Genomic DNA, 21,087 nt, shown 5'->3' with positions numbered 1-21,087 from the left:
GTCTGACCAAAAAAATGTACTCTAATACTGTTAAAAGAAAGGACAGAATGCTTTCTAATACCAAATGAGTCATTATGTATATGTCAATTTGTGTTCAGATGAGGACAGAAGAGATAGTCTCCTTATTAAAAAAGAAAAAAAGCTCTGCCTAAATGTTGCAATAACAGAAAAATCTGGGGCCCAGTTGATCAGATATCCAACCTGATATTGATTTAATATAAGAATTTGGCCGGATATGTTGTTCTACATTGAACTTTAGATCATTTGTGCAGGGTTTTATCATAAAAATCATTTTCAAAATATTGTAAATACTAATCTCCCTCTACAGAACATTCTACACTAAAAGCTAACAATATTAAAATGTTAAAATTTTATTTAAAAAAAAAAAAACATTTATGCCTTCGACTGTTTCTCAGTTTTTCTCCCTTCAGTTTTCCCATCCTTTTCCAGTCTAATTTCATTAAAGGGTGACTGGCTGTGACTATTCAATAAAAAGTGCCATGCAAACATTTACAGATTGATTTTTTTTTTTTTTTTTTTGGAAGACGGAGAGATCTAAGGGCCAGAGTGGCAGTCAGAGTGTGGTGGCTCCTGCCTGCCTCTGAGGGCCAGGGTACAGGTTTATCTCTCTGTCCTCCCAACCTGCTCCGAACTGAGCACAGACTATGGATTATTGTCACACAAACAATTGTCAGGAAACCTAAAGTGATGAAGACGTAGGTCAATCTATAGTGTCGTTTTCAAAAGATTTTGATTGTTTATTTTTATTTATTAGTGATAGCAGAATATTTGTTGCTTATAAAACCTCATGGAGAAGCCTGCTGTAGCATACAGATGTAAAGAGAATTGGTTGACCTGAGGGGGTTCAGATGTCCACCCCAGCCCTTCCACTAACAGCCAGGCAATGGAAAAACAACATGCACAGATGCAAAACACCAGGAACAGGCAAGGAGCCCAAGCTAGGAACATCACATGAAAACAGGTTGCACGCCACGGAGCTAGGCTTGGAAACATCACATGAAAACCAGGTTTGCACCCACGGAGCTAGGCCTAGAAACGATCACATGAAAAACAGGTGCACCCACGGAGCTAGGCATGGAAACATCACATGAAAACAGGTGCACCCACGAGCTAGGCTGAGAAACATACAGCCTGAAAACAGGTGCACACCACGGAGCCTAGGCTGACATCACATGAATAACGGGTTGCACCCACGGAGCAAGGCTGGAAAACATCACATGAAAACAGGTGCACCCATCGGAGCTAGGCTGGAAACATCACATGAAAACAGGTGCACCTCACGGAGCTAGGCTGGAAACATCCATGGAAAACAGGTGCACCCACAGGAGCTAGGCTGGAAACATCCACATGAAATACAGCGTGCACCCACGGCAGGCTAGAAACATCACATGAAAACAGGTGCACCCACGGAGCTAGGCTGGAAACATCACATGAAAACAGGTGCACCCACGGAGCTAGGCTGGAAACATCACATGAAAACAGGTGCACCCACGGAGCAAGGCTGGAAACATCACATGAAAACAGGTGCACCCACGGAACTAGGCTAGAAACATCACATGAAAAGATTGCTAGGGAAGCATAGAAAACACAACCCAATGGGTAGAAAGTCCCAGAAACAGTGTGAGCAGAAAAGGGCCGCTGCGGGAAGTCAGCCCACTTGGTATCTCAGTAGAGGGTAATCATCTCTTGTTTGTAAGAAAAGCAAGCCCTCAGTGAAGCTGGTACCCAGTAACTGTTATGACATGTGTAAGGGCATGGGGGGAGCAAAACCAGGGGAGAGTTGACTGCACCTGCAGAGAAAGAAGGGTCTGCACGGTCAGTCTCCAACAAGCACACAGGTTGTCAGCTTTCAGCTAAAGGACAAAGGGCCCTTGTGGCAGAGAAGCACCATGACCCAGTCCAGGCATGGCCAGGGGTTCCTATGGCTGAGTGATGATGAGGGGCATCGAGGACAAGGCACCAAAATAGCAAGTGTGGCAGACATCTTCATTCCTCCCACAGCTATTGATCTGGTGTCTACCAGATGCTGGGCATATGCAAAAGTCATCAGCAAGATATGTCTGCAGATCTTCTTTTCTCTTTGGAAGGACGCAGATATCGCCCAAAAGTTACTTTACTCTCCAGGCAGTGAATCGTCAGTAACATTTTAATAGACAAAAGACAAGAACAGACTTCTCATTCCCAGAGATCAGTCTGGTCTGGTGTGTGTGGGGTGTGCTAGGACGGAGAGAGACTGCTATAAAAATGCCTGACTGTGTCACATTTACTTAAGAGAGCCATCTGGAAGGTCCAGTCTCAGACAGTGATCAGGGCAGATGTGAGACATGGTTAGGAGTTAGAAGCAGAAGGACATTCCTCCCTAACAAAGTGAAGTTAGTGACATATTCTTTCTCCCAGAAAATATTCTTGGATGTAGAAAAGAAGGAAGAGACAATGTGGGGAAGGCGGTGGGTGGGAACGCTTCTCCTTAACTGCTCCATTCTCTCCTCCGCTCCCCCTTATACTGGTGCATCAATCCTCATATAGAAAGGAAAGGGACTCACGGACAGAGTTTTTATGGCTTCCATCCTTGCTGGGCAGCATCTTGACTCCTCTCGACTTCAACTCAATCGCCTTTTTCACTGGAAGAAACAAAACCGGGCCATTAGTAGGTAAGACCTGGAGACCATAAAACAAGGTTGTATCCACACAGCATTTCCGGTCAGAATTGCTTTCTACCAACCCTTGAAAATGGGAAATGTTCTAAGTGGTGAATGATACCAAGCCAATGACTTCCAAGAGCTTGTAAATAATTAATGCGAGGCTATCAAGCAGCAAGATCACATCTGACAAGATCCCGTGTGAGAAGCCAAAAATAATACGTGCTGCCATTGACTTTACACATCCAATCCTATTGACCATGAGGAGTGGCAGATTCCACAAATCATTATCATTCCCCAAAGCGTTCAGGCAGATCACTCACTTGATGTATGCACCCTGATTACAGAGTTCTCTAAATTTGCTATACTCATGAAAAAGTTTAGATAAAAAGGCCAGTTGCTCATTCATGTATTCATATATTCATTTAGTCACTTAAAGTTTAGTGAATCTGTATGGATGGGAAGCAAGTAGAGGAAAGGCATGCTCTACGTGCTGTAGATAAATTGCTAGACGCCGCCAGTCCCTCCAGACACTCTCCAGGCTGTGCAAAAGGCACATAGGATCCTGGTTTCTAGCATCATAATTCTAAGTATTAAATATATTTCTTGATGTACTAGGTCCTGCATTAAACATTTTAAGAAGTTTTTTTGTCATTTATGGAAAAAAATGGGGGATCCATCCTGTGATTATAAAATACAAAATGTTATGATAGTCTAAGCAATCCCACACTTGGCTTTACTAAGTGCCCAGTGGAAACATCTCTGAGGTCCCCATATGAGACTGGACCTACAGCAGCCGCCAGCAGGCAGATCGGCTGCAAATCTTTGCTTATAGCATGGTGACCCCATGACCTGGGTGAGTGACTTGCCTCTGAGCCTGTGACTCTATGTGTAAATAGGTGTGAGGGTCAGTTTTCTGTGTGAACCTGACTGCACCACAGGGTGCTCAGACATTGAACCACACGAGATTCTGGGTGTGTCTGTGAGAATGTCGCAGATGATATTAACATTTGAATCAGCCGACTGAGGAAAGCAGACGGCTCTCCCCAATGTGGGTGGGTCTGGTCCAATCAGCTGAAGACCCTGCCCCAGAGTGGGCAAGACTTCCTCCTGCCTGGTGGGCTTTAAATTGGACAGCATTTTTTTTTCTGCCTTCCGACTGGAGCTAAAACACTGGCTTTCCTGGTCTCCAGCTTGCTGACTCACCCCTTGCAGGTCTTCGGTCTTGTCAACTCCATAATCATGTGAGTCAGTTCCTTATAGTAAATTCTTATAGTAAATGTGTGTGTGTGCGTGTGTGTGTACACACCTGCGTGTAAGGAGATTAATATCAAGTATATACAGGGGAGCTCTGAAGCATACAAGGGTTGGGGCACTGACCACTGACCACCCCCCCACCACCACACACAGCTGGAAACCTGAGTATATCTTTTGGCTCCCCCAAAAACCTAACTGAAAAGAGCCTACTGTTGACCAGATGCCTTACCGATAACATAAACAGTTACTTAACACATAGACTCGTATCTACGTATATTTTACGCATTCATGACACACCTTTTTCGGATTTTGTTTTGTTTTGTTTTTAGGCTATAAGGGTTGTCTGCTAGTTTTTTTTTAATTGTTACGAATTTCCAAAAAATGCTTCAGTATATTCATTGAACAGAATCTGAAGGTAAGTGGATCCATGCAGTTGAAACCCATGTTGTTCAAGGGTCAACTGTATAAATAAATATATCTACACACACACACAGGCACACACACATACACATGACCAACTGGCTTTGTTTCTCTGGAGAACTCTGACTAAATACAATGCCAGGATGCCAAGACTGTATAAGGCTGGAGATGATCCATGCACCGTCTTTAGTCTGGTGTCCTGAGCCCAGCCAACTCAATAACTGACTGTGTGTGGCAGTGATTGTTACTCTTTTCAAATCACTGTCATTTGGAGGGCTGGGCTTAGGTGGACAGTTGTCCTTTGGGACTGTCTTCCCTCACTGATGTCACTAAGCACTTGCTTCCTCTCTGGTCTCCCTCTGCTCAGCCCCTATGTATTCCTATGCACCTAGAGACCATGTCTTTCAGGCTCTACCTCTCAGAGTTCCTGATCCCATGTGTAATCTTCTTTGCAGCAACATTGTACAGTATTTTTCACTTCAGGAAGCATCCTCCATCCTTCTAACAGCCATCTGAGATAGGAATTATGATGCCGCCTGCTCATATCAGGAAGCAAGGCTCACAGGTGCACAGGGAAGACTATGCAGAATTTGAACTCAGATCTTCCAGTCCCAAACTCCAAACCCTTCCACATGGGCTACTGGCTGGGGGGCATGGAGACAGGAGGGCAGGGGCTGCAGGAGCTGGTCTGCCTGGAAGGAAGAAGGTGAGAGCTAGAAGCAATGCTGCCAGCTGTGCTTCTGTATCAAGCCTTGACCTTGTACTTCCCAGTATTGAGAGTGGTGAGAAACACATTTCTATTACATATAAACTGCCAAGTCTAAGATATTTTTCTATGGCAAAGATTTGCTATATTTCCTATAGCAATATTTTCCCCAAAAGACGAAGACAAGTACTTTTCCTGGGTATTTTACAAGGGTAAGAAGGAGAAGTGAGAGACTGGAAGGAATATATAAACGTTGAGGAGTTCTTCCCAACAGTGTGGCGTAGGACTGAAGAAATAAGTCCAACGTGGTTACATGGTTCAAACAAACTGTTGTCATCAGAGCCATGATTGGACCACAGGAATCCTGGCGTTGACACTTGTGGAAGACAAGGAGGTGGGCCACCCAGATCTCCCTCCAAGGAAGGGCTGGCCAGAGGGTTGCTGCCCATCCTCAGTCCCTTTCAGAGAAAGCCCAGAGACAGACAGTCACCTCTTCCAGGCTCACAATGTCCAGCCCAGGGCCAACGCCATCCAAAGGGCGCTGGGTCATGAACATCCTGCACTAAGGACCTCTCAGAGAGGGACGTGCTGTGGTGCAACCATGGCGCCCGGCGTCTTCCTCCTCTTCTCTTCTGCCTCTTCATGTGTTTTTTCATCCTCATCTCCGTGTTGTGGTGACAAATAACACAGGAAAGGGAACATGAGATGGGGAATCTGCTTCTGCTTCTGCAGTTATCTTGGTGGCACACTCAGATGTCGCCTGCAAGCTCTCCCAGGGATCGTTTTCATCCAAAATGGCAAATGCATCGTCCTCACTTTCTTGTGCTGAAATAACTTTATCTTGAAGTTACTCAGGAGAGAGGAAATGAATGCACAATAAATAACAAACAAGAGAATCAATGGGAAGTAATAAAGAGCATAGAACTCAAAGCAAATGTCACCCACCCTAAACAGATAAGACAAACAGAGCTCCGTTCGCTCAGAATCTCAACAGAAAATCTGAGTAGTCTCTCGGGGACAATCACAGTATGTGAATAGACAGGACCTATCTGAGAGTTGAATGAGCTAATAAATTTCATACTTTTGCAAATGAGTGTTTTGATGCTTTGTAAAGCTACATCTCCACCAGGGAATATATGTATTTATGTATTATTTTTCAATAAGATGCTGTTATACTGCTGTAAATTATCTGCTCCCCTGAGTTACAATTTGTTTCAAGTTACTACGTTCTCTTATTGGACAGCTCCGCTAATCTTGGCAATGTTGCACAAAAAGGGAAGGTGACTTATGCGTCCTGGGTCCACCAGGTGTCTGGACACTTCTCCCCACACGTCCTCTTTTCTTCCTTCTATACCCTTCCTCCTCCCCTTCCTCCCTCCAGCTCCCCTCAGAGCTGAGCAGAGAGATTTTCATTTGCAAAGAAATAGGAGAGACAGAAAGAGAGAGAGAGTAAGAAACTAGAGCTTCAGGAATGCAGGAGAAAGATAAGTCACCTATGGGAAATCTCTGCAATAGTCTGTTCTTTCCCCTGAATTAATCTGTTCAGTCGTTCATTCTCAGATCTTGGAATGAATGATAAAAATATTTCGTGATTGATAAAAAAAAGATAGTTTCTGTGTCTAATCTCAGACCTGCTAAATCACAATCTTTGGAGCTGAGCTTGGCCCTTTTAGCTTTATTTTGTCAGTACAGTTATCTAGTTTTCATATGAGTTTTTGTTTTGTTTGATTGTGTGGAAGATAACTTCAATACACGCCAAAGTTAGTCTCACATTCCCTGGTCTCTCTTGGCTAAGGTGATTCCTTAGTCATTCAGATTCAACAATTTCAAATAGATTGTTGTCTCCGGGGAAGGGCTGGGGAACTGGGGAGATGTTGGTCAAAAGATGGACAATTTCAGTTTGACAGAAGAAATAAGTTGAAGAGATCCCTGGTACCTCATGGTGACCGTAGTTAATAACAATGTATTGTGTGCTTCAAAGTTGCTGAGAGTTGACTTTAGGTTTTCTCATCGCAAACCAAGAAGGATGTGAGGTTAAAAAAAAATTCCCCAAAACCACAAACAAAAACTTGAAATAGATATGATGAATCTCTTTTCTGATAGCAACATTTAGGAAGGTAAATTCTGGGGAAAATATTTTAGTTTAAGGGTTGAAAATAGAAAACACAACAATAAATATACCTAAGGGACACATTAATTTTGTTGTTTCATTCACTTTAGTTTGTTTTTTCTTTTTTCTTCCATATCAGTTGCCTTCACTATAATCTCTCAGTGGTTAGGTTAAAACGCACTTTCTGTAGGTTGTTTGAAAATGTGAGGAAACCGATACTATATTGGAATGACAGTGGATTCTTATTATTGTTTTTAAAGTGACAATAATGTAAGAAGTGAATACAGCTACTTCCACCTGACACCACTTCTTTCTCTGTCCTCTCTAGCTGGAGCGTCCTGCCCTCCTTTGTAGTCCCTTGGAAAGCTCAGCCTGCTCCCTATCCCTCCTTGTCATCCTGCTGCCCCATCCCCCACAGCCAGACGTCCACCTTCCTCAAGATCCACTGAACTTCCGAGACCTCTCTTAGGAAACCAAGTCCTATCTTCTGCTCTTAATACACCTGTATCTTCCTGCATTTGATAATCTGACTCAGTGTCTAAAAGAAGCTTTAGCTATAAAAGTGAGCTCAGATAACCCCAAAAAATGAATAAGATGCAGAATTCTTTCAAACAAATGTAACATACTGAATACGAGGAGAGATGCCATTGCAAATCCTCACAAATCATAGAGGAAATTGTTTTGTGTTTAGAGACCAGCTACTTCCAAATTTGAAGAATTCAGGGTTTGGGAGAAATGGGTGAAAAATATGAATCTTGTGTCTTGGACTTTTCATTAACTCGCAGGTTTACTGTAATTTTATCAATGCCTCTCCTAGGCAACAAGTTTTATTTAAGTACTGCACCAAAAGAATATTTACTACTATTGGTAGCAATAATACTGAAATCCTTGTAAATCCTTAGAATTGCAAGGGCTCACTATGCAGATAGATAGATATACACATACACTCATATGTATATAATTGTGTATATATAAATGTGTAAAATATAAGTATATGACATATAAGTTTATACATATTTATTTTATTTTATTATTATTATTTTTTGAGATGGAGTCTTGCTCTGTTGCCCAGGCTAGAGTGCAGTGGCCGGATCTCAGCTCACTACAAGCTCCGCCTCCCGGGTTTACGCCATTCTCCTGCCTCAGCCTCCTGAGTAGCTGGGACCACAGGCGCCGCCACCTCGCCCGGCTAATTTTTTGTATTTTTTTAGTAGAGCGGGGTTTCACCGTGTTAGCCAGGATGGTCTCGATCCCCCGACCTCGTGATCGGCCCGTCTCGGCCTCCCAAAGTGCTGGGATTATAGGCGTGAGCCACCGCACCTGGCCTATACATATTTATAAATTTGATAACATATTACATATTATATACATATATAATAAGCTCCATATATAATATATAAATGAATCTATTGAGCTCCCACTGTCAGATATACTATTGTTCTCATTTGTCTTACAATTATTTAATCAATAGATTTCTATTAAATTTGAGAAGTAAGCAATCACATTGCATAAGCTACTATTCTTTTACATCTACCTTTTCTTTTTATAGTATCAGAGCAAATGGAATTTCCAATTTCATTATATTTATTAACTTACATTTGAGAAAACAGTATATTTAGAGTTTTTTGACAGGCATGGGGGTTCACATGTGTAATCCCAGCACTTTGGGAGGCTGAGGCAGGGGATCGCCTGAAGTCAGGAGTTCAAGAGCAGCCTGGCCAACATGGCAAAACCCCATCTCTACCCACCCCCCCACTCCCACACACACACACACACACACACACACACACACAAATTAGCCCCAACCAGGCATGGTGGAATGCGACTGTAGTCCCAGCTACTCGGGAGGTTGAGGCATGAGAATTGCTTGAACCCAGTAGGCAGAGGTTGCAGTGAGCTGAGATGGTGCCACTGCATTCCAGCCTGGGCGACAGAGTGAGACCCTTTAGTTTCTCAAAATAACAACAACAAAAGAATATTTTAATGGCTCATTGGTTATTTGGAACATTTTGGTCTAGTTTATGATTGCAAAATGAAAATTAAACTTTTCTTGAATTATCTCACAGCTTTATCAATTTTATTTTAAGTGAAATGTGTTTTGAACACAATACACCTGGAGAAATCTCAGGCGTTTACATTGTTTAACTTACACTAGGATTCTGTTTTTTCTAGGAGCGTTTACACTATAATAAATTATTTTCAAATATTAGAATTTAGAATTGCTTTCAAAATGTTTAATTTATTCATTAATAAATACAATTACATAATCCCCTTCCCCTCCAAATTTTAACATTTCTTCATTAGATTTTATTGTGTTTTACATTGAGGAAGAGTCATCAAAATTCAGATCACCTTATATTTTAAACACACGTTTTATTATTTTTTTGCCAATTTTTCATCAAAGTACCTCTCTAGTTAAACAATCTAAGACCCATTAAATTTCTAAGTAAGCGTTGAGCCAATTTCCTATTCTCTGCTAATTATTGTTAATGTGTGATTTGCGCTGACACACTGTAAACATCAGTAGGAGCTATGTCCCTACCGTGGCTATTTTCCTGAAGGATGGGACCATTTTGCAGTCTAAAACCTGAGCCTCCGTGTCTGTCCTAAAGTTCATCACCTTGAAAACGTGGTTCTGTCATTTTTTTCCTCTTCTGCATGATCATCTTTTTCTTTTCTGTATGACTAACCCAATTATAAAAATGTGTTGTTCCATTTCCCGTCTTTATAAACTAAGACAAAGCAAGCAATTATTATTATTTTTATTTTTATTTATTTATTTTGAGAAAGAGTCTCACTCTGTCATCCAGGATGGAGTGCAGTGGCACAATCTGGGCTCACTGCAACCTCCATCTCCTGGGTTCAAGTTATTCTCCTGCCTTGGCCTCCCGAGTAGCTGGGACTACAGACGCCCACCACCAGCTAATTTTTGTATTTTTAGTAGAGACAGGGTTTCACCATGTTGGCCAAACTGGTCTCAAACTCCTGATCTCAAGTGATCCTCCCACCTTGGCCTCCCCAAGTGCTGGAATTACAGGCATGAGCCACTGTGCCCAGCCTGCAAACAACGTTTTAAAAGGCACATGGCCTGCAGACAGACAGGAATCTTTCCCTCCACATTCCTCTGCAGCTGCTGCAGCCCGTACTCCCTGTGGACATGAGGAAGGAAAACTCTCAGATGAACGGTTCTCTTTACATCTCTTCCCATTCTCTCTTAAATCTCATCAGCTGTAATTTCTCTGTTGCTAAATCGTTTGGTCGAATGTCCATCCTCCTGTTCACTCTGAAACCATCAGTCACTTTCTCCTGAAATCACTTTCTGCCCTTTGCTTCCAGAACTTCACCCTGTTTGTATTCCTTCTAATTCACTGGCCGCTCCTTGTTCACAGGGATGGGTGTTGCCTATGGTACTTTAGCATATATTGTTGCTGGAAAGGGGTCCTGATCCAGACCCCAAGAGAGGGTTCTTAGATCTCACGCAAAAAAGAATTCAGGGTGAGTCCACAGACTAAAGTGAAAGCAAGTTTTTTAAGAAAATAGAGGAATAAAAGAACGGCTACTCCACAGACAGAACAGTCCTAAGGGTCGCTGGTTGCCATTTTTATGGTTATTTCTTGATGATATGCTAAACAAGGGGTGGATGATTCACGCCTCCCCTTTTTAGACCACATTGGGTAATTTTGTGATGCTGCCATGGCATTTGTAAACTGTCATGGCGCTGAGGTGAGTGCCGCCGTGAGGACGGCCAGAGTCACTCTCGTCACCATCTTGGTTTCGGTAGATTTGGGCTGGCTTCTTTACTGCAACCTGCTTCATCAGCAAGGTCTTTACGGCCTGTATCTTGTGCCGACCTCCTCTCTCATCCTGTGACTAAGAATTCCGTAACCTCCTGGGAATCCAGCCCAGCAGGTCTCAGCCTTACTTTACCCAGTCCCTACTCAAGATGGAGTTGTTCTGGTTCAAACACCTCTTGACAATAAGATTCATCTTTCCACGTAAGTCTGTTGGTCACGCATCCAGTGGAAGTATGGCAGTCATCTAATAAAACATTATCATCACTGGAATTATCAAGAAGGGTAACAGTTTTTAAAAATATTTTGTATATGGTACTAAAATGTTTGAGTACATCCTATTTAATTCCACCAAAATGTTATAAGATTTATGCCATTGTGACAATCGTTTACAAAAAAATAAAACATGGAGGTACAAAGAACCTAAATAATTTAATAGAGATCGCAAAGCTTGAGGTGGTAGAAGCATGGTTTGCTCTGGTGAAGTTTGATACTAGAACCTGCTGGTTTTACCATAACTCAACAGTCTGCTTCAGAAATTATACCCCTCACTTTAACCACACCCGACACTTAAAATTTTTATTTTCATCGATAATTATTACATTTTCTTTTCATTGATAATTATTACATTTCAAAATTATATTAGTAAACATACCTTCCTATTATGCTAACTTTATTAAATTCAGATTATGATTAATCAACGCTTTAAACATTTTTCTCAGAAGTATTTTAATGAACTTGTTAGTTGTTTAAATATGATTAAACATCTATTAATACTAGTCCCATTATAAGAAAAGATATACACTGAGTCACACAGTATTAATTTTGTTTTTCTTTTCCATGAAATGCTTTTATTTATCATTTATCGTTAGAGTGAAATATTCATGAGGATATCGTTGTTGGACTTTCTCCTTAGTTCCCCTAAAAACAGGGTCTTTGTCACATGACCATGAAAGATTAGGCTCACAGGTTATTGCAGAATATTTGGGAAAATTTTTAAATAATCAAGAAGAAGAAAGTAACTGTATAAATCCATCACCATAAACAACCACTGTTAGGATGTTTATGCATTTATTATTAATGCTATGTGCATTGTATATATAAGTTGATAGGTGGAGACACTCACATAATATTGATAGAACAAAGTTGTTAACATTTGATTATTCTGCCTTTATGACCTCTTTGAACAGTTTTTCCTAAGATATTTTAATAGATTATTCATAATGTATTAAATTCCTTTATCATTAGAAATTAGTTTTTCTCACTTACTGTAATTGTACATTACACCAATCACCTACCAAATTCTGGTCAGTTTTCAAGAATAATTTGCTAGAAATAGAATTTTTTAATCAAGGCTGTTAATCTGCTACTCAAACTGATTTCTAGAACTATAGTATCAGTTTATTTCATGTGGTGTAAATAAGAATATCTTAACTGAAGCCTCTTTGCCCACATTGTTTTGGTACATAAAAGAAAATGTTCAGTAATTTGGCAGTTGACAATGTTATCTTATTCTTATTTGCATTTAAAATAATGCTTTATTGGATCATTCTTTGGGATAAATCTATTATTGGCTCATGGCCTGTCCATTACTTTATGAGCAGCTAGTTGTTAGTACAGTAACTCTCTTTTTTAAAAGTCTGGAAATAGTTGTTGTCTTCACAAGGTTATTTCGACTGCAGCTCCCATTGTCAGTTTACAGATATTCAGGCATTCCTGCATTTTTTAAATTACATTTTTGATGTCCTTGAATAGGGACCTTTGAGAAAAACTGACAACCAAGTTTTAGGGACCAGATTATCAAATTTTATTTCTACTCTTAAGTCAGTGTCCTTTCCTTGGTCAGGGAAATCGTCCTCCAAAAGCCTAATGTTATCAGTCATTTTTGCACCGGGAAAGACACAGGTACTTACTTACTATACTTGACAATGTGAACCATTTGTATTGTTGATGCTCCTGATTGGTTATCAGAATCTTTTAATTTAATGTCGCTTAATAGCACCACTAAATTACAAGATAAATGCCTCATATATGAAGTTATATTATTATATGAATCATTGTCTCAAGGTAGTATGGAGGGTTAATGTGAGAATGTCCACAAATCTTTGATGACTCAACTCTTTACTAATGTAAAGGGTAATTAGCGTAAGATGCTTTACTGGAAGAAAGGCAATTAACTATTCATCTCACGTTTCCTTACCAAATCAGGGATCCCATTTAAATAATGTATTTTCCTGTGATTTAAGTTTTCAGACATAAGTACATTCAGGATCTAACTTGGCACCAGTTGGGATTTAAAGATTATTCTACTTAGTCTTGTAATGATCTATTGGTTTACACCATCGGAGACATTTTAAACCCTTTCCCTCCAAATAGAGGGAGAATAGAAGGACCCAGAAGATAAGAGAGGGCAAAGGAGGAGGAAGAACAAGGGGTGAGACAATGTGCTCAACAACAATATTCTTCCTGCACTCTACATATTGAGATGTAGAAAACCCTCCTGAGGTGGTAAACAGGTATCTGAGACAATTCACAAATTCCAAGAAAGATTTTGTGTCCTTTTCTATTAACTCATTCTTCTTTTCTATACTTCACTGCATTAAAGTCTTTGCCACTATAATTTCCCAAATTTTCCTACTGGGATTATCAAAAGCCATTTCACCTTGCAAGGTGAACAATGTTTCTACAAAACTCCCAGTTTCAGCAAAAAGGCCACTGCCCTAGAAGCCCAGAGCTCCAATCTCACCCGAGATGTTCTGAAATCCTGAGCCACAGCCTTGGATTTTTTTCATCTGTTAAAGGAAGGGCTTGAATTATTTTAACGACCCTAAAAGTCTAATTTCTCATTATTTTTCTAGGCAGATAGTGCAGAATCTCAAGAAAAGTAGGTGGAATTTAGTTCAGAACAGAGTTCCCATTTTCCCTGGACCATTCATTACGACGCAGACTTTGGGAAAATTAACTTCAGTGACTCCTTCTGACATGTAAGGGCAATAACACACCTGCAAGAGTGTGGTGATGAACGAAGAAGATGCTCTATGCACAGAGGAAAGTGCTCTCTGGCAGGGTGGTCAGATGAGTTCGGGGAACGGCAGGGGTGTCATTCACAGACAACACATTGTAGCCCCCGTATCAGCCACATACTACGTACACACATAAACTGGCTGCTTTCTGTTCCCCCTGTGTGGAAGGCATTTCCAGTTCCATGTGTGTTCAGTTTTTGGATCTTTAATCTCATGCACGGTGGGGATTCTGAAGTTCGTTGTAAGAAAGACTTAATCATTGTTCTGGAACTCATTAGAGATGTCACCTTGGCAGGTTAAAAATGCCTCTGAATCCCAGATTCCTCATGTGTTTAATAAAGATGATCACCACCTGCCCCTCAGAGCTGTTGTGAAGATTACATGACACGGCAAATAGAAGCACCTAGTGCAATATCTAGCCCACATAGTTACACAAAGTGCATGGAAAATACTTTTCAGAAAACGAAGAACTTCCGAAGTCTTGTTACATTCAACATGGATAGTTAGTGCAACTCTTTATTCAGCTTTTCCCCTTAAACTTCACCACACACCGGAAGCTGGGGATGAACCTGTCCACTCCCTGAGTAAGATGTTCATGGAATTGGAAACATGCCATGTCATCTTCACTTGCAATGGAGAAATTGGCACATCTTACCATTTAATCAATCAATAGAGCTTACAGAAGAAAAAAGAAAGGGAAGAGAGAGGAGAAGCTACTGGAACATGACTTCGGCAACTCCTGGTACTGCTTCTGCCTTTTCTATCTATGGGGAATAATAAAAGCTGTCCAAGCACAACAACCTCACTGTAAACTATTTCCTTTAAGCACTTTAATAGAATACATGTGTCTTTTCAGATCTGTGAACAACACATTCAACACTAACCACTTCCTCTCTGCTGCCATAGACCTTTCACTGTCTCTAACACTGGGGGCTAACCTTCTCAAACAGGGGTGACACTTCACAGTAGGAGAAAGCTCACAGTATTGGTTGTCAAAGTCTTTATTCTTACACACACGCACACACACACGCACACACACAAACACCAGCACATTTCTCTTCCACGACCCATGGGGAAGCTTGAGCGATACCTAGTTCCAGGCATGTACACTAAGCTCTGGGAGACTCATTTCACAGAGCAAAGTTGTAGAGCCTTCAGTTGCTGACACGATTCAAAACATCTTCAGGAGATGTGAACATCTAACAGTTGTGACTTTTGAATAACGGGAGGATCAGGTTGTCCTGAAACACCATTTTTTTTCCTCTAGCCTCTGCATGATTTTCAAATGAAGGCAATTTTATGTGTGAAACTTCTAAATCCACTCAGTTCCCCCCCCCACCCCACCGTTTATAAGCAGCAATTCCCCTCAAGGACCTGAGATGAGTGGTCACATACTCAGGAGTGTAAGGCACACAGTAGCTAAGAAGTCAACACATACTCATGTGTGTGGCTGTGGATTTTTAGTAGCGAGGGCAGATGAAACTGATTCATCAACATCTCTAGCCCAGCTTTTTAGGATCAATCCTATGAGATGATTCCTCAGGAATACACCACAAAAGAGCAAACAGCTAGCACATATTGGACTGACTCTGTTAGTGTAAAATCAGCCACTAAGATAACCAGGTAACTTACAGCATTCTAGAGCATAGCACAAAGAGAAACATATTCTTAGGATTTTTAAATTATTAAATTCCAATGATATTTCAGGTTCAAACTTGTTTTCTCCTTTCCCACTCCTACCTTAATTATTCTTATTTTGCAAATACCTTTATTTTGCTGTTTTCCTCTCATGCTTTTGGAAGAGCTTCGTTAATTTCATTAAATGACATGTTAAATCAAAATTAATGTGGAGAAAAATAAAGGAAGAGCATTGTAAATTCTTTACATGAGGATAATACAATTTCTCTCTGAATGATCAACCATCATTATAAGCCATTTTTGAGTAATTTCAGGGAGTTTTCTGAGAGGTGCTGTATGAAGAAAATAGCAGAGAACAAAGAGCACTGTTTAGTAACTCACTGTCTACAATGGGAAGTACTGATGCATCTACATGCCACAGGTGCACCTAACACCATCCTCATCCCTCATCTCCTGCTGTCCCCAAATCCCCCACAAGCCACTACAATGGGTGGAGTTGGCACAGATTGTACAAGTAGAGATGTGTCAGAAGCATAAGGAAAGGGCCAGGCACAGTGGCTCATGCCTGCACTTTGGGAGGCCGAGGCAGGTGGATCACTTGAGGTCAGGAATTTGAGACTAACAATGCAAAAATTAGCTGGGCATGGTGGCAGACACCTGTAGTCCCAGCTACTTGGGAGGCTGAGGCAGGAGAATTGCTTGACCCGGGAGACAGAGGTTGCAGTGAGTCGAGATCGCACCACTGCACTCCAGCCTTGGTGACAGAGTGAGACTCCATCTCAAGTAAATAAATACATAGATATAATAGCCTTGAGCTTTCACAAAATCTAAGATGGTGTTGAGGGTCACTTTAGGAATTTGAAAGCACAGTAGCTAAGAAGTCAACATATTGATTAAACTCCTAATCTTGATTAAATATTAAAAAGTATTTGCCCCAGCCTCAGATCTGAAACCATTCTCTCCTGAAGAGCAGTGGCTCTCTTGCCTTTGAGCTTTTCTCTGATCTATAACCCTTCTTACCTCTTGTCAATATCTCCAAAATATTGCCATTAATAACTCACCTTTAAAAGGATCCTAGTGGGAAAAGTCCCATTAGTAAAACTGTTCAGTCCAGGCATGAAATGTGTATACCGTGGCACAGTGTTCAGTAAACCGCCCTAGGATCACTTTTTCTGGATTCTAGATTACAAGTGAAAACTCTCGTTGTTAGGTTTTCTAACATTAGCATTAACGCCAATCGTTAGCAGAATGCACCTGCACTTCTGCTGGGTACCAAGGGATGGTGCCGGTCTTGAGGATAAATCCGTGCGAGATTCTCTGCTTTCAGGGATGAACGAGCTGCTTTTCATGGAACACCATTTTACTTGAGAGACTCGCAAACTATTGTGTGTGTGCCAGTTTTCATTGCCACATAAATTACTACCAACTTAAGAGCGTAAAGTAGCATTTTATCATTTCCCAAGTCTGCAGGTGAAGCTCAGCTGGGCCCTCTGACCTGGGTCTAACACTCAAGGAACTAGTGCAGCTGCTTTCTTCTCTTAGCGTCCTAGGGAAGAATCCTTTTTGATGTTCAATCCGGTTATTGGTGAAGTCCAATTCCGTGGTTCTAGGACTGAGCTTCCCACCTTCTTGCCGGCTAATGGAGGAGCCACTCGGGGCGCTTGGGGAAGCTCGTGGCCACGTGCCCTTCCCTGCCTTGTGATCCTTCCATCGACAATGCAATGGGGCCTCTCCCAATTCGAATCACTCTCACACTCAAAACCTCTGCTCAGGAAAAGCCCCTTGTAAGGGCTCATTTGATTAGGTCAGGGCCACTGAGAACCATCTCCCTTTCTTAAAGTCAGTTGAGCCATCAGCTAATCATAGGATGGAGAACACATCATATTCACTCAAGGAGGGTGCATTATCCAAGAGCACAGATCATTGCAAGCTACCTTAGGATCCTGTGTCTCCTCTTCAGATATTCAGAAATTCAGAGTTGGGCATTTAGCCGTATTTACTTAAAAATGAACAGTCAAATATTGTTGATATTGTTACCTAAACAATTATTAGATAGTATTTTTTGGCCAGTGATGACATTTGAGTTTTCAAGAAAATATTAGAATTTTAGACAAGTCGTATCTGTCTTCGTAACTTCCCAATACTTAAAGACTTTTTTTTTTGGTAAGAGCAGGGTGATATTAACACGTGCTTTTTAAGTTATTGCACCATATCTAACTTATTTTTAGATATAGACACTAACATTTGAAAGAGATGCATAAAGTGAACCCGTGATTTTAAAATGACCCATACACACTGCTACCAAAACATGGATTAGTGAAAAATTCATTCAAAATGCAAAAGAGACCAACACATTTTACTATAATAAAGTGCAAAAAGTTTGCTTACATGGAACCAGATTCCACTTTGCAGCTAACTTTTAAGAACTAGCCATTTGTTAAGTTTAATGTTGTGTGAAAGAAAAAAATTATCCACTATTATTGAAGAGGGATATTAAAATACGCCTCTCTTTTTCAACTAGCTACCTGTATAAACTCAGATTTTGTTCATTGACTTCAACCAGAATAACAGCACGTTAAATATGAAAGCAGACATGAGAAACCACCCTCTTTCACCATGCCACATGTTAAAAGTTTTGCAAAATAGAAAACAATGCTATCTCTTTTACTACTTTTATTTTGGTTTTGTTTGGTCAAATCTAGTTATTTTATAAAATACACAATTTATTTTAAAGGAGTATTGTCTTTTAAGTGAAGTGATAAACATTTAAAATTTTCTCTCAATGTAATTCTGAATATATTGAGTATAGGTAGCTATATAATCTTTAAGAAATGAAGATGCTTGGAATTTTCAACACTTTGTAAAAGGGTCCTTATCCTGAAGGATCTGAGCACCCCTCCTCCGGGCTGGGAGAGGAATTAGGGACGGGGAATGAGAACTGACCTCTGGGCTGCTCCCCATATGCTGGAAGGACATTTACCCTGGGCTCAATCATGAGAATTCAGGGAGTCTATGACATTAAATAGGAAAAAAATGCATTTTTATTTACACTGCCTTCTAAGTGAAAATTAGTATTTTCTTCTGTTATAAGCGTGAGCAAAAAGCCATCACAGTATTAGCACTTCTTTGCCATCAGCAGAAATTGCAGGTATTTTCTTATCACATTAACAGTGATGGCAGATACCAAAAGCTTTAATTTAAAAATTCAGACTATGTCACTATTAGACCCGCCATGGTAAAGAAGCAGACACACCACTATGTACAAGTTCTTTTTAAAATATGTTGATGACTATTTCAATGCAACTAGCTTCGTTTGATATCCTAATATTTTATACAGTTACAAATGTTATTCTGGGAAGAGGCCCATTAACCTCTCCAGACTAGTGGAGGAGTGAGGCAGGAAGTTAAGGACCCTCAGCATAGTGGTTAGGAAGGTGAGTTTTCAGCAAAGGAGGCAGAGACAGTAGCTAGATAGGAGAGGGACAAAAGGAGGGCGTTGTGTCCTGAAGGCAAGGAGGTTGGTTCAAGGAAATGCAAGTGAAAAGAGATTGGTGTTTATACATTTTTTTGGTCAACGTTTATTTAAGGAAAATTGTTTACATACCCCAAATTAAGACAACTCTTTTAGAAAATTTTACCCTGAAAAAATATTGAAATATTTTCTAAGTAAAACTGATTATCATTAGAATAAAACATACCTGTTTTGAAGTTAATAAAGGGACAGTGTGTGGGGGCCGTTGTTTGAACTAAGGCGTTATTGCAAAGCATTTGTTTGTTAGTAGCCATACCTATTAAACATGTATACACACACAAACATATATAAAAAAGGTAACAATGATGTTAGCTTTTTCAATATAAAGCTTTTACTGTTATATCCTTTTAATATTTTATATTTATAATGTAGAAATATAAAGAAAGTCATATCTCATATGACATGAGGATAGATCTAATTTCCACTCGTTATATGGTTATCTATACTGCTAATATTATGGTCATTTATTAACATCTTCATAATTTTTTAAAAGTGCTAATTTTAATTTAGAGGTTGTTGAAAATAAAGAGGTAATTTTTTTTTCTCATTTGAGTTCACAGACTTTGATTCTCTTCGCAGATCTCAGATTAAGAATCTGTGAAGACAGGTTTTTGTTTGTTTGCTCATAGCAGAGGAAGAGAGAATGACAGGAGAAATGACGGGAGTCTTGTCATGGACATTGCTTATAAAAAATTTCCCATGGAAAAAAGTGTTTAACCTCTTAGGTCTTGAACACTTTGGCAATGACTTTTTTATGGAAGCAATCATCATACCTATTTTAAGAAGGGTAAACACCAACAGTGAGGGAGGGCAGGACATTATCTGCAATCTGAGATCGAAGGCGACTCCGGAAAAATATGGTGTATATTGACACATGCTGCTCCGTGTATGAAGGTTTTGTGTGTGGACCACACATCAGAGGTTATCAAGGTGCAGTCAAATAGGAGAGTTTCAGGAAGAAAATAAGTCACCTGGAATCTTTGTCTTGAAGCACCTTGGCTATACACCAACCATATAGTACCTAGGGACAAAATTCTAAAAGCACTGACTTTTAGTTGTTTAGAGTAACAGTATCAAATTTATCGTTCATTCATAAAATACCTTCAGCTAAATATCTCCCAATTCACAGTATCATATAGAGGATAAAATAATATAAACACTTTATTATATATTTTATGAACTAAGAGATGAAAAATAAGTATGGGAACGTTTAAATAAAGAAAATATATGAAAGTCTGGTAGCCTGTAAAATTTACATATTATGGATTCAGCTTTTAACTAGAAATAAAATCTTCCTTACAGCACCTGATATTCTTCATTATCATTGTCATCATCTTTATATCTTATTGAACCCTATTTATGCACCAGGAACTATGCTATGTGCTTTGCTCAAAACTCATCAGTATTCACTGTGATTCACAGATGGCGACTCCCATTTTCCAGAGAGGAAGCTGCGACTTAGTGAATATTTTTAAAATTGTTTATTGTTATACAGAAAATAAATGAGAGTTAAACTCAATTCTGCATCACTCTGATTTCGGGAAGAAAATTATGCCTTCTTGGCCAGGCGCGGTGGCTCAAGCCTGTAATCCCAGCACTTTGGGAGGCCGAGACGGGCGGATCACGAGGTCAGGAGATCGAGATCATCCTGGCTGATACGGTGAAACCCCATCTCTACTAAAAAATACAGAAAAAAAACTAGCTGGGCGACGAGGCGGGCGCCTGTAGTCCCAGCTACTCGGGAGGCTGAGGCAGGAGAATGGCGTAAACCCGGGAGGCGGAGCTTGCAGTGAGCTGAGATCTGGCCACTGCACTCCAGCCTGGGCGGCAGAGCAAGACTCCGTCTCAAAAAAAAAAAAAAAAAAAAAAAAAAAATTTGCCTTCTTGGCCGGGAGCGGTGGCTCATGCCTGTAATCCCAGCACTTTGGGAGGCCGAAGCGGGCAGATCAC

The 21,087-nt window shown here is 40.4% G+C and overlaps 1 protein-coding gene across 1 annotated transcript in view; it reads right to left on the bottom strand.

The window, feature by feature from the left end:
* CSMD1 (CUB and Sushi multiple domains 1) overlaps window positions 1–21,087 on the bottom strand; it is a 1,215,136-nt gene that overhangs the window by 774,192 nt on the left and 419,857 nt on the right. The window contains exon 5 of the mRNA XM_017887857.1: window positions 2,565–2,642. Within this exon, the coding sequence (XP_017743346.1) occupies window positions 2,565–2,642 (78 nt within the window). The remainder of the gene's footprint in view (window positions 1–2,564; window positions 2,643–21,087) is intronic.

Source organism: Rhinopithecus bieti, unplaced genomic scaffold (genome assembly GCF_001698545.2).
Source record: "Rhinopithecus bieti isolate Rb0 unplaced genomic scaffold, ASM169854v2 scaffold_15838, whole genome shotgun sequence".
NCBI lineage: Eukaryota > Metazoa > Chordata > Mammalia > Primates > Cercopithecidae > Rhinopithecus > Rhinopithecus bieti.
Note: the sequence above shows the minus strand (reverse complement) of the source record. Positions and strands in the feature narration are given on the sequence as shown.